At 36.8% G+C, this 12,266-nt stretch overlaps 1 protein-coding gene across 13 annotated transcripts in view; it reads left to right on the top strand.

Moving 5' to 3' along the window:
* The first annotated feature begins 822 nt into the window (after window positions 1-822).
* LOC120581320 (F-box/LRR-repeat protein 21) overlaps window positions 823-12,266 on the top strand; it is a 78,838-nt gene continuing 67,394 nt past the window's right edge. For 7 of the 13 annotated variants that reach the window (XR_005647245.1, XR_005647244.1, XR_005647246.1 and 4 more), the window contains exons 1-7: window positions 823-970; window positions 1,344-1,397; window positions 3,334-3,492; window positions 4,858-4,953; window positions 7,211-7,577; window positions 8,041-8,163; window positions 11,905-12,076. Coding sequence is in view for 10 of the 13 variants with exons in the window: in XM_039836093.1 (XP_039692027.1) it covers window positions 4,871-4,953; window positions 7,211-7,577; window positions 8,041-8,163; window positions 11,905-12,076 (745 nt within the window). In the remaining 3 variants the exon portion in view is untranslated. Of the gene's footprint in view, window positions 971-1,343; window positions 1,398-3,044; window positions 3,493-4,857; window positions 5,957-7,210; window positions 7,578-8,040; window positions 8,164-11,904; window positions 12,077-12,266 lie in introns of those variants that run through there. The other 6 variants (XM_039836088.1, XM_039836089.1, XM_039836086.1 and 3 more) reach the window with 6 other exon arrangements.

Here is a 12,266-nt window from a genome sequence, read left to right on the forward strand (position 1 = left end):
CATGTAAGCTAATCTATAGTGTCAGAAAACAGATGGGAGAGGAGTAAAAGGAGGGGTTTCAAAAAGGCATAAGGAAATTTTGGGGAGATATGCATATATTCATTATTTTGATTGCAGTAATGGTTTCAAGGGTGTCAAAACATTAAATTGTACGCTTTAAGTATGCGCACTTTGTCAATCATACCTAAGCAAAGTTGAGGAAAAAAAACAGTATGAGGGGGAACCTACATTTGTCAATTTGGAGCCATGTACATGATGTAATAAGCAAAACAGGAAGCTCGCGAACATAATGTATAGTTTGATCTCAGATTGAAAAAAAAAAAACTAATGAAAAAGAGTCATAAATCCTTACCGTGCACTATACTTTTTTGTGTATGTATTGAAGGTCTGGTAGTTTACACAATGAACAGTGGTTAACAAAGGAAATGAGATGTGGCCCAGGACAGGGGGGTTCTACATACATATTTAACACTGCGCTGTTATCACTTCTGATATTTTAAAAGTTTCTAGTATTTGTATTTAATAAAATGGTGTACTTTCGGTGGAGGTTAAGTTCCAGAAATCGGACTATTAATTCACGGCCATTTGCAGAATTTGGCTGGCTGTTTCACGCAGCAGTTTGTCACCGCGCATTAGCTGAAGACCTGCGGGCAGAAAACTCTCCACTCACTACCTCGGGGTCGGCCCCCGGGTCTCCCGAACAGGTGTGAGCCAGCGCGCACAGGCCTCCCGCGAAAAGTGGAGCTACGCGCATGCGTGCATTCTGGGGGCGGGGCCGAGGCGGGCCTGGGGCGGGGCGGGGCCGGGGAGGGAGGGGCTTGGGGGACGCTCGCGGACTCTGGGGTCTTTGCGGTAGGCGCTGCGCGGCCAGCTGCAGGGCAGCTGCCGGGTTCCCGGACCCGGCGGGCCGGTTCCTGCCGCCGCGAACGCTGGGACACGAGCGAAAGTACAGACTGTTATATTTTTAAAGGTAGCATTTCCTTCTGGGAGTCGCGGTGGTCCTCGAAGAGTGCGCTTCAGCTGCCTTCGAAGGAACGCGGTCTTATCTTGGGCGGGTGATGATTTGGGGACGGGAGGTGCTCGCGGTCAAGGCGATTTCTCTGGGACCGAGGAGGCGTGACCTGGCATCCTCAGCCGCGGTTTCGCCCGAGGCCTGAGGTGTGGGGGACCCCTGAAAAGCGACCCCACCCCCAACTCGAGACCAAGACCGCCTTGCAACGCCACTCTTCCCCCCTCCCACACACACACACCTTAGGCATTTGATTTGCTCCAAGGTCGGGTGGTCCGTGAGATTTTATAGCAGCAATTAGTTTCTTGTTTCTTACGTGGCGGTTTTTCTGCAGGGCGAGCACAGGACCGGGGTCCGTGGATTCAGTCATCTTGCTCATCTTCGGAAGGTAAGCTCTGAAAGGATTGTCTGCATCCGACCTTCTCTCTCAGAAGTGCGTTGGGGTAATGTTTGGAGTAGTATGTGTAGTTGCTGGACATGCTAAGTGATTACTGAGACTTGTGGTCGCCTTAGCTCGGCCCCCTTGAAGTGCTCTAGTTTACAGAGAATAATGTAAGAAAGTTTTTATTTGCCACAAAGAAATGTCTAAAAGAAAAATAAACGCTGGCCTTGCTTGTTGGAAGATCTGCACTTTTTAAGGTGTATTGGATTTTCTTTGTCATGTGTGCCCAGAACTTTTCCCCAAAATATGAAGTGGAATAAATTATTATTTTCTCTCAGAAAAATGTTGCAAAATGATTTCTTGAACCCTTTGTATTATTAGATCCCTTAGTCTTCCCTTCACTAAGATGGGACTGTCCTCATTTCTTCAGGCTTCTCTGCAGAGGACCTGGCTTGGTGTCCTCACTCCCCTTTCTCTTCGAGTCCAGGAGGAGAGATGGGGAGGTGGAGGAGAGGGAAAGGCTGCCATTCAGGGATTTTAAAACATTTCCCAATTCTAATTCTATGGGACTCTCCCTTGCATCTCAAAAGGTGTTTTGAATCTACACATATTTTGAAAACTTCAGTTTTTCATATGAGTCATTTAAAAGCAGACATACCTATTCTAAGATCAAAAGATTCTTTTTAAAAGTATACCTTAATATCACAGAGAGACTTGAGAGAGTATAGAAGATTGCTGAATCACTGATAAAAATGTGAGAACACCAAAAAGCTGGCTATCACTGCTTTGGGAAAGATTTAATGTTTGACATAAATGACATAAATATTTTATCTTTTGTTGAAGCCTTGATGACATCATTTAACATTCACATTTTAAAAAAAAAATTGTAAATTTAGATTTATAAGGAAACTTAGAGGTCATGTGGGCTGCAAAGAACATAAATATTTTTGACAGCGTTTCTAAAAAAAATGTTTTGTCCTCTGCTCGTGTTAGTTATATTTAGTGGGAGGAGGTATATTAGAAAGGTGTTTTAAAGCTGTGTTTTGGAACAGATCTTCAGCATTCCTATCCAGGCCATGCCTCCCTTGTTATTTCACCAATGACTGGGATTTCAGACCTCATAACAGTGGTCCCCAACCTTTTTGGCACCAGGGACCAGTGCTCCTGTGAGAATCTAACGCCTAATGATCTGAGGTAAAGCTGAGGCAGTGATGCTAGCACTGGGGAGTGGCTGCAGATACAGATGAAGCTTCTCTCCCTCTCTTGCTGCTCACCTCTTACTGTTCGGCCTGGTTCCTAACAGGCTACTGTACCAGTGGCCTGAGGGTTGAAGACCCCTGCCATAGCAGAAACCATCAACCTGTGGTGGCAGTAATCAGATTCTTAGTGTGCCAGTTCAGAAAGTAGCTTAAACAAAGGACATTTGCTAATTACTTCCTGTTCATTTTCATCTTGCTGCTTCCAACAAATTTGTCTAGCCTTTCGGGTAGTTTTGAATCTTTATTCTGTTATCTGTAGTGTTTACACAATATTTTAGTGTGGTGACAATGGAAAACTTGAAACTTTTAAAAAGTACTTTTAAAAATACTTTGAATATTCATTTAACCAATCTGTTATCTTTAGTATTTACATTGTGACAATTGAAAATTTGAAATTGTAAAAAGTACTTTCTGTGTATTCATTTAACCAATCTGGAAGAACCTCGTGATGGTGCGAAAGATAGTTGCTTCCATTGCTGCCACCAGGTTGGCTTTGGATGTTTTCAGTCTTTCATCTAATCTGTCTTTGATTACCTTTCCCTCAAGAATACCATGGGAGATTTCTTACTTTTAAAGGCTCATAAAAGGAAATTCGATTAGGGTAGTTAGTGAAGCCACTAAGTGAACTTTGAGTCGTCATTGCAGTCTTTCCCAAATTCTAATAAACCTATTTTGTACCCTAGAATTGTGCTAAAGATCACTGTCAAGCTTGCTCATCTCTCCCTCTTTGGAAATATGGCTTATTACTTGATGGGATCCTGTATTCTGGTTTTGTCTTCTACTAGCCCTTACAATTACAGATAGTGACTCTGAAATAGCAATCAAGTTCCTTCAGCAACCAGGTTAGTAATTCATTTGATCCTGAAGACTCTAGTGAACTGATCTGAGATAGGTACTTGCATACAGTCTTCTCGTGGGTCTTAGGTAGTGAATCCCTATCTATATACCCTTACCAGATTACTTCATTGTTTTTTTAGCATAAAGAATGGCCTGTAAACACAAAATTAGCCAGCTCGATAACTCAGTAGAAAAGTTTCTGCAGTAAATAAAATTGTGTGCCATCTGATTAGGGGAATACAAGTCACTCAACTTGTCTTTCTTTTATTTGTTGTATTCCTCTAAAAGTATGCTGATAGCTCCTTTCTACCCACTTCTGGGGTGGAATGTAAAGGAGAGAGAGCCAACGTTGCTATTGTTTGGAAAATAGATGGCAGTACAAGAAATCAGATTGTGGATACTGGCCTCTAATACCGTCTCCATGTCTGTCCTCCAAAGCTCTATTTTCGGAGTAGGATTCAGAGAGAGGTTGAGAGCTGACAGGTGGCAGACAGTAGAAATTTAAGAGAAGTTTCTACTTGATTAACTGCTTGCCTCCTCTACCTCCTCTGTATAGTTTAGTTTGGTTTACAAAGGCAGTAGAATGTATTTATTTATTTTTTACTTTATGACATTTATGTGTGATTCCAAGGCAGTGCGTTTTATCCTGGAATAGACCAGTTATTATTTTCTTCCATGTCCATAAACTGCTCCAAACTCTGACAAGTCACTGTGCCTAAAACTGGCCAAACTTCAAAGAGAATATCAATGAATCAATTAAGTATGAATGAACCAGTTGTATCTATCAGTATAAGTGAAAAATTTTAAAACCACAGAAACATATGTTCTGTTAACAGCAAACTAGTCAAACAAACTATATTCATAGGGTAACGATAAATAATAAAAGTTACGTCTTCTTATTTAATTATTACAACTGTAGTAGTGTTGTGTGCTGCCAAAACTGGAACTGAATGAGTTACATAGCCTGTAAACAAATAAATGCAATCATGGACTACCTTAAATTTTTTGTATATCTTTCCATATGTGTTCATTAAAATGTGAATTTTTAGAGCCTTTTGACTGATCTACTGCCCTTTATTTTAGTAGAGCTTCAAGTATAATTCCTGGCAAGTGCTACAATATTTCTACTAACCAGGCTAGTTTTTTTTTTTTTTTGGACAGATTTCCCTCTGAGTGGAGAAAAATAGTTTGGGCATTAATAATTCCTAAAAAACTTTCAACATATAGAAATATATATAAATATTCTAAGCATATTTACAAATACAATATATTTATATTCAAATATATATAAATATCCTAAGCATAAAAATTATTGGATTTCTACTTATACATTCTGATGAATGTGTTTTTGTGGTATTTTGCCAAGCTAGGAAGTGAAATGAAATGGATGTTGGTGAGTACCCCATGGCAGCAGTTACTTCATTTCGTTCATTCAGAGTGAACTGTAACTTGGAAGCCTTCGTTAGGTAAGAAAGTTGGTAGTTTGAAAAAGAAATGATCAGTTTTTAAAAGTGATCATATATGTTTAGGCTGTAATTTTTATATCATTATTTTCAAGCTAAGAAAGATCAGTTAGTCTTGCATTCTTAAATATAGTTTGCCCATATGCTCACTGTATACAATTATTTTTACATAAAATTTATAATTTGTAGATGAGTTTTAAGCTCTGAAAACTAGTATACATAAGGAAAAAATTTAAATGTTAATTTTAATAGAATTATTGAGACATGATATCCTTCAGTTGTGATTCTATCAGTGAATTAGAAATTTAATGATTTTACTAAATAAATGATTTTAACAATCCACATTACACATAGTCAGATTTAATATACAGCACAATTGCTTTGTTTAGAATTTTAAGGCAGTTTTCTAACTTAGCATTTGGATACAGTCTGTTTTATTATTGGCTTCACTACTTTTTTACTGAGAGATTATATTTGGGATAAGTTTTTTTGTAATACCTTAGTGAAATTTTAACTATCCATTCTGTAGGCTACCAGATAAAACAATTACAAGCAAATGTCAATAAATGTGCTTTACATCGGAGTTTAGAATCCAGTGTCCATTCCTTTACCTTCCCCCAGCCATCATATTTCATTTTAGGGAATTAGCATTGAAGAATAGATCAGCCCTTTCAAAATAGCGTATGCTTTGAATTATTGATGTCAGCAGCTTCATATATTCTATATTGTATTGCTGGACCAGTTTTCAGCCATGTACGTAATTTTAGTCAGATTAAAATGTGTGCACTTTTGCTCAATTCTTGAGATAGAGCTTTGCAACTATTTTTGCTTTCCATTTCAGTTTTCCAAACCCTAAAGATGACCTTTCATTTTGTTCAGTGACTAGGTCAGTCCTGCTTCTGGGATCCAACTCTGTGTTGTGGTTAAGAAATGTTTTACATCAGAAAGAGTGACTCACAAGACAGAGATATTTACATATTAAATAAATATTTCATTAGATTTAAAGGTATGTTTCAATTATGACACTGACTCTTCCACATATACACTGCTAGTATTTAAGGGTGAAAAGAAAATTAAATAGTCAACTAAAGTTAAATAAAGTTCAGAACTATTCTTACCATTATTTTTTACCTCTCAAATAATTATATACTCAAAATACTTTGGTTTCTTTTGCTATATACACACACACACACACACACACACACACATATATGTGTATATATATACATATATGTGTGTGTATATGTATATATATGTATGTATACACACACACACACACATACACACATGCACACACACACAAGATAATCCTATATACTTGGATATATCTGGACCTGAAATTTTTTGGAACTTAGTTGTAGCTCAGGCTGACTAATACCTGAAGACTCATCATTTCTTTTTGTTGGGGAAGAATGCTCTTTCCTTTGCTATTTTACATTGGCTAGTGAGGGTCAAGTTTGTTGTTTAAATAGACTTTATCCCTGCCATATTCAATTTTCCTAGAGTTCCTGTGTCTTGGGTATCATCTGAAAATTGTAACAGATCATTTGACTTTTTGTTAGAATTGTGACTCAACTTAATGAAGTTTGTTTAGAAAAATACATTGGACAATTTAAAGTAAAAACAACTGTAACATTTATTGAGCAGTTACTATATGCTGGTACTTAAGGTACTTTAACCCTCACAACAACCTTATGAGAAGGTACTGCTGTTCTCTCTGCTTTTCAGATGAGGAAACTGAGGCTTAAATTAATTTTCTCAGACAAGATCACATGGTTAGTAAATGGCAGAGCTGGGACTTATTCAGAACCCCCAGGAGTTCCGAGCACAATTGAAATATGATGCTTCCTTCTGTGTAGGAGATAGGAAGAATCCAGTAATTGGCCAGGAGTAAAGCTGGGACATCCACAGTTTTCTTGGACATTTCCTCCTGGAAGCCTCCTCAACAACCTTCACCCACATACAAACTCAGTTATATACCATTGCCTTATTTTTCCATTGTAGTTTGTCCCAGTTTCAGTAATGGCATTTATCACTGTCTTTCACCATTTGACCACAGCTTTGTGAACAGGTTCCCTCTTATTTATTTTTGTATCCCCAGCACATAGCAGTACCTATCAATGCATAAAAGTAGTAGGTTACTTTTTAAATTGTCTTAAACTGTTTTTCATTTCCTAATGTTGTTATTTATTTAATTAGAGCACAAATACATGATGAAATGTGGAAAAAATTGTCACTTAACATTTTTTAATATTTGCAGAATGAAGAGGAATAATTTATCTGTTGTGAATAAAATTGGCCAATCTTCACCAGCAGTGAAACAGCCAAAACTTGGGTTCTACTCTTCTCTCAATCAGATTCATATGTACCCTGTTCTTCTAGACTGGGGGAGTTTGCCTCACCATGTAGTATTACGCATTTTTCAGTATCTTCCTTTAATAGATCGGGCCCGAGCATCTTCTGTATGTAGGAGATGGAATGAAATTTTTCATATTCCTGACCTTTGGAGAAAGTTTGAATTTGAACTGAACCAGCCAGCTACTTCGTATTTTAAGTCCACTCATCCTGATCTCATTCAGCAGATCATTAAAAAGCATGCTGCCCATCTCCAGTATGTCAGCTTTAAGGTAAGGAAAATAAGCATTAAATAGAGACCATGACTTATATTTTAACAATATCGTTGTATATCTAGATCCCCATATTGACTCAGTCAATAAATTTTGAAGAATTTTTATCCCAGACTATTTCTTGTTTTTCTGTAGTTCTTTGCATAGATTGAGATATAGAACTTGAATTATATTGAATAACTTAAACTTTAATTTCCTTCATCTGAATGCTATTTTTAAAATTCAGGTAATTGTAAAAGATTTGAAAGTGTGAAGTCCTTAGAAAATTAATTTGTCATCATCTCTATTTCTCCTTTTTTTTTTTATTTGAGACATTTTGTATAAAGAAAAAAATGCTAATTTATTTTATAGCCTGAAGGGGTAAATACAGTTTTGCAATTGAATCTTATTAAATAATTATATTGTCAGTAAATTTCTGCTAAGTTAACCTTCATGAAATTAAGATTTAGAATTGTCTTTCTAGGTTGATAGTAGTACGGAATCAGCAGAAGCTGCCTGTGATATACTTTCTCAGCTGGTAAATTGTTCTATCCAGACCTTGGGCTTAATTTCAACAGCCAAGCCAAGTTTTATGAATATGTCACAGGTAAAGATGCTGTACTTTTTTTTTTTGTGAGGTATACTAAAAATTCTTAAGTATCATCATACCAGCAGAAAAGACCTTCTCCTAAAAACAGAGCATATTCTACTTGTATTCAAAGAATTATTTAAAGCAGTTGTCTGTTGATTAGCACTTATTTTTTGCAGAAATAGCTTATACATAGTTTCATCCTTTAGATATAGTTTGTAATTTTAGTAATTATTTCTCGATTAAGTGTCATTAATATAAAACTTAAATGTTATACAATATTCAGGTGCCAGTTTACTTAATTACTTTGAGTATAGGGTATGTAGGGCCACTGAATGATGTCTTTTCTGTAATTCTGTAGTCTCTCCATTGGAGGTGAAACAACATAATATTTAACTAAATGAACTCTATTAATTAGGACGATGTTTGACTCTGTGTAGTAGAAATTCCAAAACAATAGTGGCTTAAGAAAACAAGGCCAAAGTTTATTTCTCTTACATTAAAAAAATCCCCAGATGAGACAGTCCATAGCTGGTATGAAGCTGTTTGGAACCCAGGTTTTCTCTAGGCACTCCAGTCTCTCCAAGGTGTTTTCTTCATTTTCTATGTCCAAAATGGCTTTCTGAGCTCCAGCCATCATGTCCTTATTCTAGGCAGCTGGATGGAAGAAATGGGGGAGGAAGAGTATGCCCTTTCCTTTTCAAGGAGACTAATTATAAGTACCACATAATGCTTCTGTTCTTCTCATTGGCCAGAACTTAGCCCTATGGCCACACTAGATTTATAAGTACCACATAATGCTTCTGTTCTTCTCATTGGCCAGAACTTAGCCCTATGGCCACACTAGATTTCTGGGAAGCTAGGAGAGTCTTTTAGCTGGGCAGCAATGTGCCCAGCTAAATATTAGGACTAGGTTACCAAAGAAGAAAAGATGAATGGTTTTAGGTAGCAACCAGCAGTCTCTGCCACAGTAACTAACTGTCCACTTTTCAGTTAGGCTTCAGTTTGAATGCCATCTCCTCAGAGAGGCCTTCCTTGACCACTTTTGCTAAAATTGTACCCACTCCTCCACTTACTCTCTCCTATAATATTTTAGTTTCTTTATATCATTTATCAGTACTTGAAATTACCATATTTATTTAACATGTTTATTCTCTTCTCCCCAGACCAAAACATAAACTCCTTGAAGACACGGATTCTATTTAGTTTATTTACCATTGTAAAACCAGAATTAGAATTCTGATAAATTATAATAAATTCTAAATTATGGTTGTCAGTAAAACTGGCTAATGGAAACCTTCTTATAGGAGAGGATAGAGAAATAGTAGCATCTTTTTCTCATAGACTGGGTTATGGCTCTCTTGTAGCAAGCATTTTTGCTAGCCTGTTTATCTTTTTAAGAGATATATTAAAAAGAAATGGATGATTTGGGGATTAGAGTAATATAAGTAATATAAGAAAACTTACTACTTCTGAATAGTTATATCTTTGTGAACTATGGGATCAGATTAGCCAGAAATTCTTAGATTCTAATCTGTCGCTAATGTTGCACATCAGCATCCAGGGCTAGCTTCTGGGCTAGCCGATGCAGTCACCAGAGTGAGAGCAGCGATTGGCAGCAGGCTTCCTTTCAAGCTCTGTCTCCGCAGTGAAATGATCTCTGTGGCTCCTGGCAAAGTTGTGGATCTCTCTGAACCTCATGTTTTTCATTTGTAAACTGAGGAAAAATCAGATAAAAGTACAGCATTTTACAAGGTATCAAAAGTGCTAGATTAATATATTGTTACTGTAAGCAAATAGGTACAGGTTTCCCTGCTGTCTTGAAAGTAGAGCGATCCTTTGAAACTCTTTGTAAGCTGAGATGGTGTAAAGCGAAGAAGCAGTTATCTTAGGACACATCTTGCTAAAGAGTGCACAAAACGAATCAAGATGAAGCACAGATGCTTACAGACACAGTTCAAAGCTACGGCAGCTTGGCACTGAGATGCTCAGTGTAGTTCCCTCAGAGAAGAATCTCGATGGGGCCACTCTGCTGCTTGGTTTATTCACTGCCTCTGTAATGGCTCACTGCAAAAAAAACATTAACGTTAATTTTGCTTTTTGCCTTTTTCACAAAAATGAAAATTCTCTTCAGATTTTTTTTGGTTAGCAAAAACAGGTACTAACAGGTAGGTCTTTTGTAAAAGTGAAGTGGTATGAAACGAACTTTCAAAAAGCAAGGAATACTTATACTCTAATGCTTAACCATATCTTCAGGACTAAAAGTCCATTGAGAGTTGATTAAAAAGAAAACAAACCTTATATTTCTTAAGAAAAAAGAGTCATGTATTTATGTTACTCTAATAAGTTTTGGCCCCATAAAATTTAGTAAAAAGTCTAGCTATCCACCATTTAAAAATTTGTGTGAATCAGTTAACAATTAGTATAAACCAATAAGTTTTCTTATAAATGAATTAAGATTTGTAACCAATTTTATCATTCTAATAGAGACAGTAGAACTTTTAGTAGAATTCAAATTGATTTTGAAAAAGGAAAAATAATCATGCATGGATTTGGTTTCCAGACTTTCTATGTTCAAAAATACTGGATCTGAAAACCTGTGAAATTCTACCTATTTTGAGTTCAAACTATGAGTAAGCTTTAGTTTGTCAATCTTCAAAACAGAAAGTTTTCAAAACATATCTCTAATTTGCTAACAAAAAACATGTCACTAAAGAATATGACATCATTTATTCATCAATATATTTATTGACTTACTATGTGCCAGATGCTATTTTAGGTGCTGGAAAAACAGGAATGAATAATTGAGATAAAAATTCTGTTTCTTCTAGGGCAGAAGTTGAAAAGGTACAGATAGCATTTTAGGCTTTGCATCTCATACAGTTTTGTTGCAACTCTGCTGCTGCCATGCTATTCAGCTCCAGCACTACAGTGTGAAAGCAGACATAGATAGTACATAATCGAAGCAGCACGGCTGCGTTACATACAGTCACTTTAATTATGGACACTGAAAGAGTTTCATGTAATTTTCACATGTCACAAAATATTCTTTAAAACATTCTTTTCAACTATTTAAAAATTTAAAACCCAGGGTGGCTCCATGGTATAGTGGTTAGCACATCTGCTTTGCATGTAGAAGGTCCTGGGTTTGTGCCCCAGGTGGAGCCACGGACCAGGCCCTGGGTGCTGGGTGTGCCAGGTCCCAGGGGTGCCTGGCCCCAGGGATGCCAGGCCCCAGGTGCACCCCCTGAGCATGTGGGAGGGTACACCCCACCTTCAGAGATCCAGTTCTTAAGGGGAAACAGCAATATCCATGGGTCAGGGGTGGAAGTGGTGGTGAAGGGGAATTAAAGAGGGGAAAAATTTAAAAATCATTCATAACTCATGAGCCATACAGTAACAGACCATGGACTAGATTTGGCTGGTAGACCATAACTTGCCAACCCCTGTTCTAGGACATAAATGTAATTATATCCTTTAAATATTGAAAGCTAAAGCCTTAAGATTGAAAATAATTGGAAGACATGTTTATGAAATCTTTGTAACTTCTTTCTTACTAGTCCATGTATGAATTATGGAAGTATAAAAAAAAACTGTTATAAAAATGTCCTCTAGCTAATGGTACTACAGGGAACAGTAACATGTTGATTGCTTTTACTATGTTATTGTAAGCATATGTTGATGTAGTTTTAATAAATTGCTTCATTGAAGCTGTAGATCTTTAATGTTTTCATAATTTTTTTCTTATTGCTGGGCAAGTCTCATTTTGTGTCAGCACTTACAGTTGTTTTTGTCAACTCAAAATCATTATCATCAATTAAAATTGAAGATACACCAATGGATGATCCTTCACTGAAGATTCTTGTAGCCAATAATAGTGATACTTTAAGACTCCTAAAAATGAGTAGCTGTCCTCATGTTTCATCTGATGGTAGGTTATATATTTTTTAAGCTTGCATGATATTTATTGTAGTCATAGTAACAATGCAATTTCTTATTGAAAACTGCATGCTTAAGAAACATAATTCATTAATCTTTTTTCAAAAGACGTCTTAATCTGCAAGCTAGATACAGTTTAAATTGGTTCTCCTAAGACTACTTTAGTTATATATACATATGTA

Source organism: Pteropus medius, unplaced genomic scaffold, assembly GCF_902729225.1.
Source record: "Pteropus medius unplaced genomic scaffold, Ma_sr-lr_union100, whole genome shotgun sequence".
In the NCBI taxonomy this organism is placed as follows: domain Eukaryota; kingdom Metazoa; phylum Chordata; class Mammalia; order Chiroptera; family Pteropodidae; genus Pteropus; species Pteropus medius.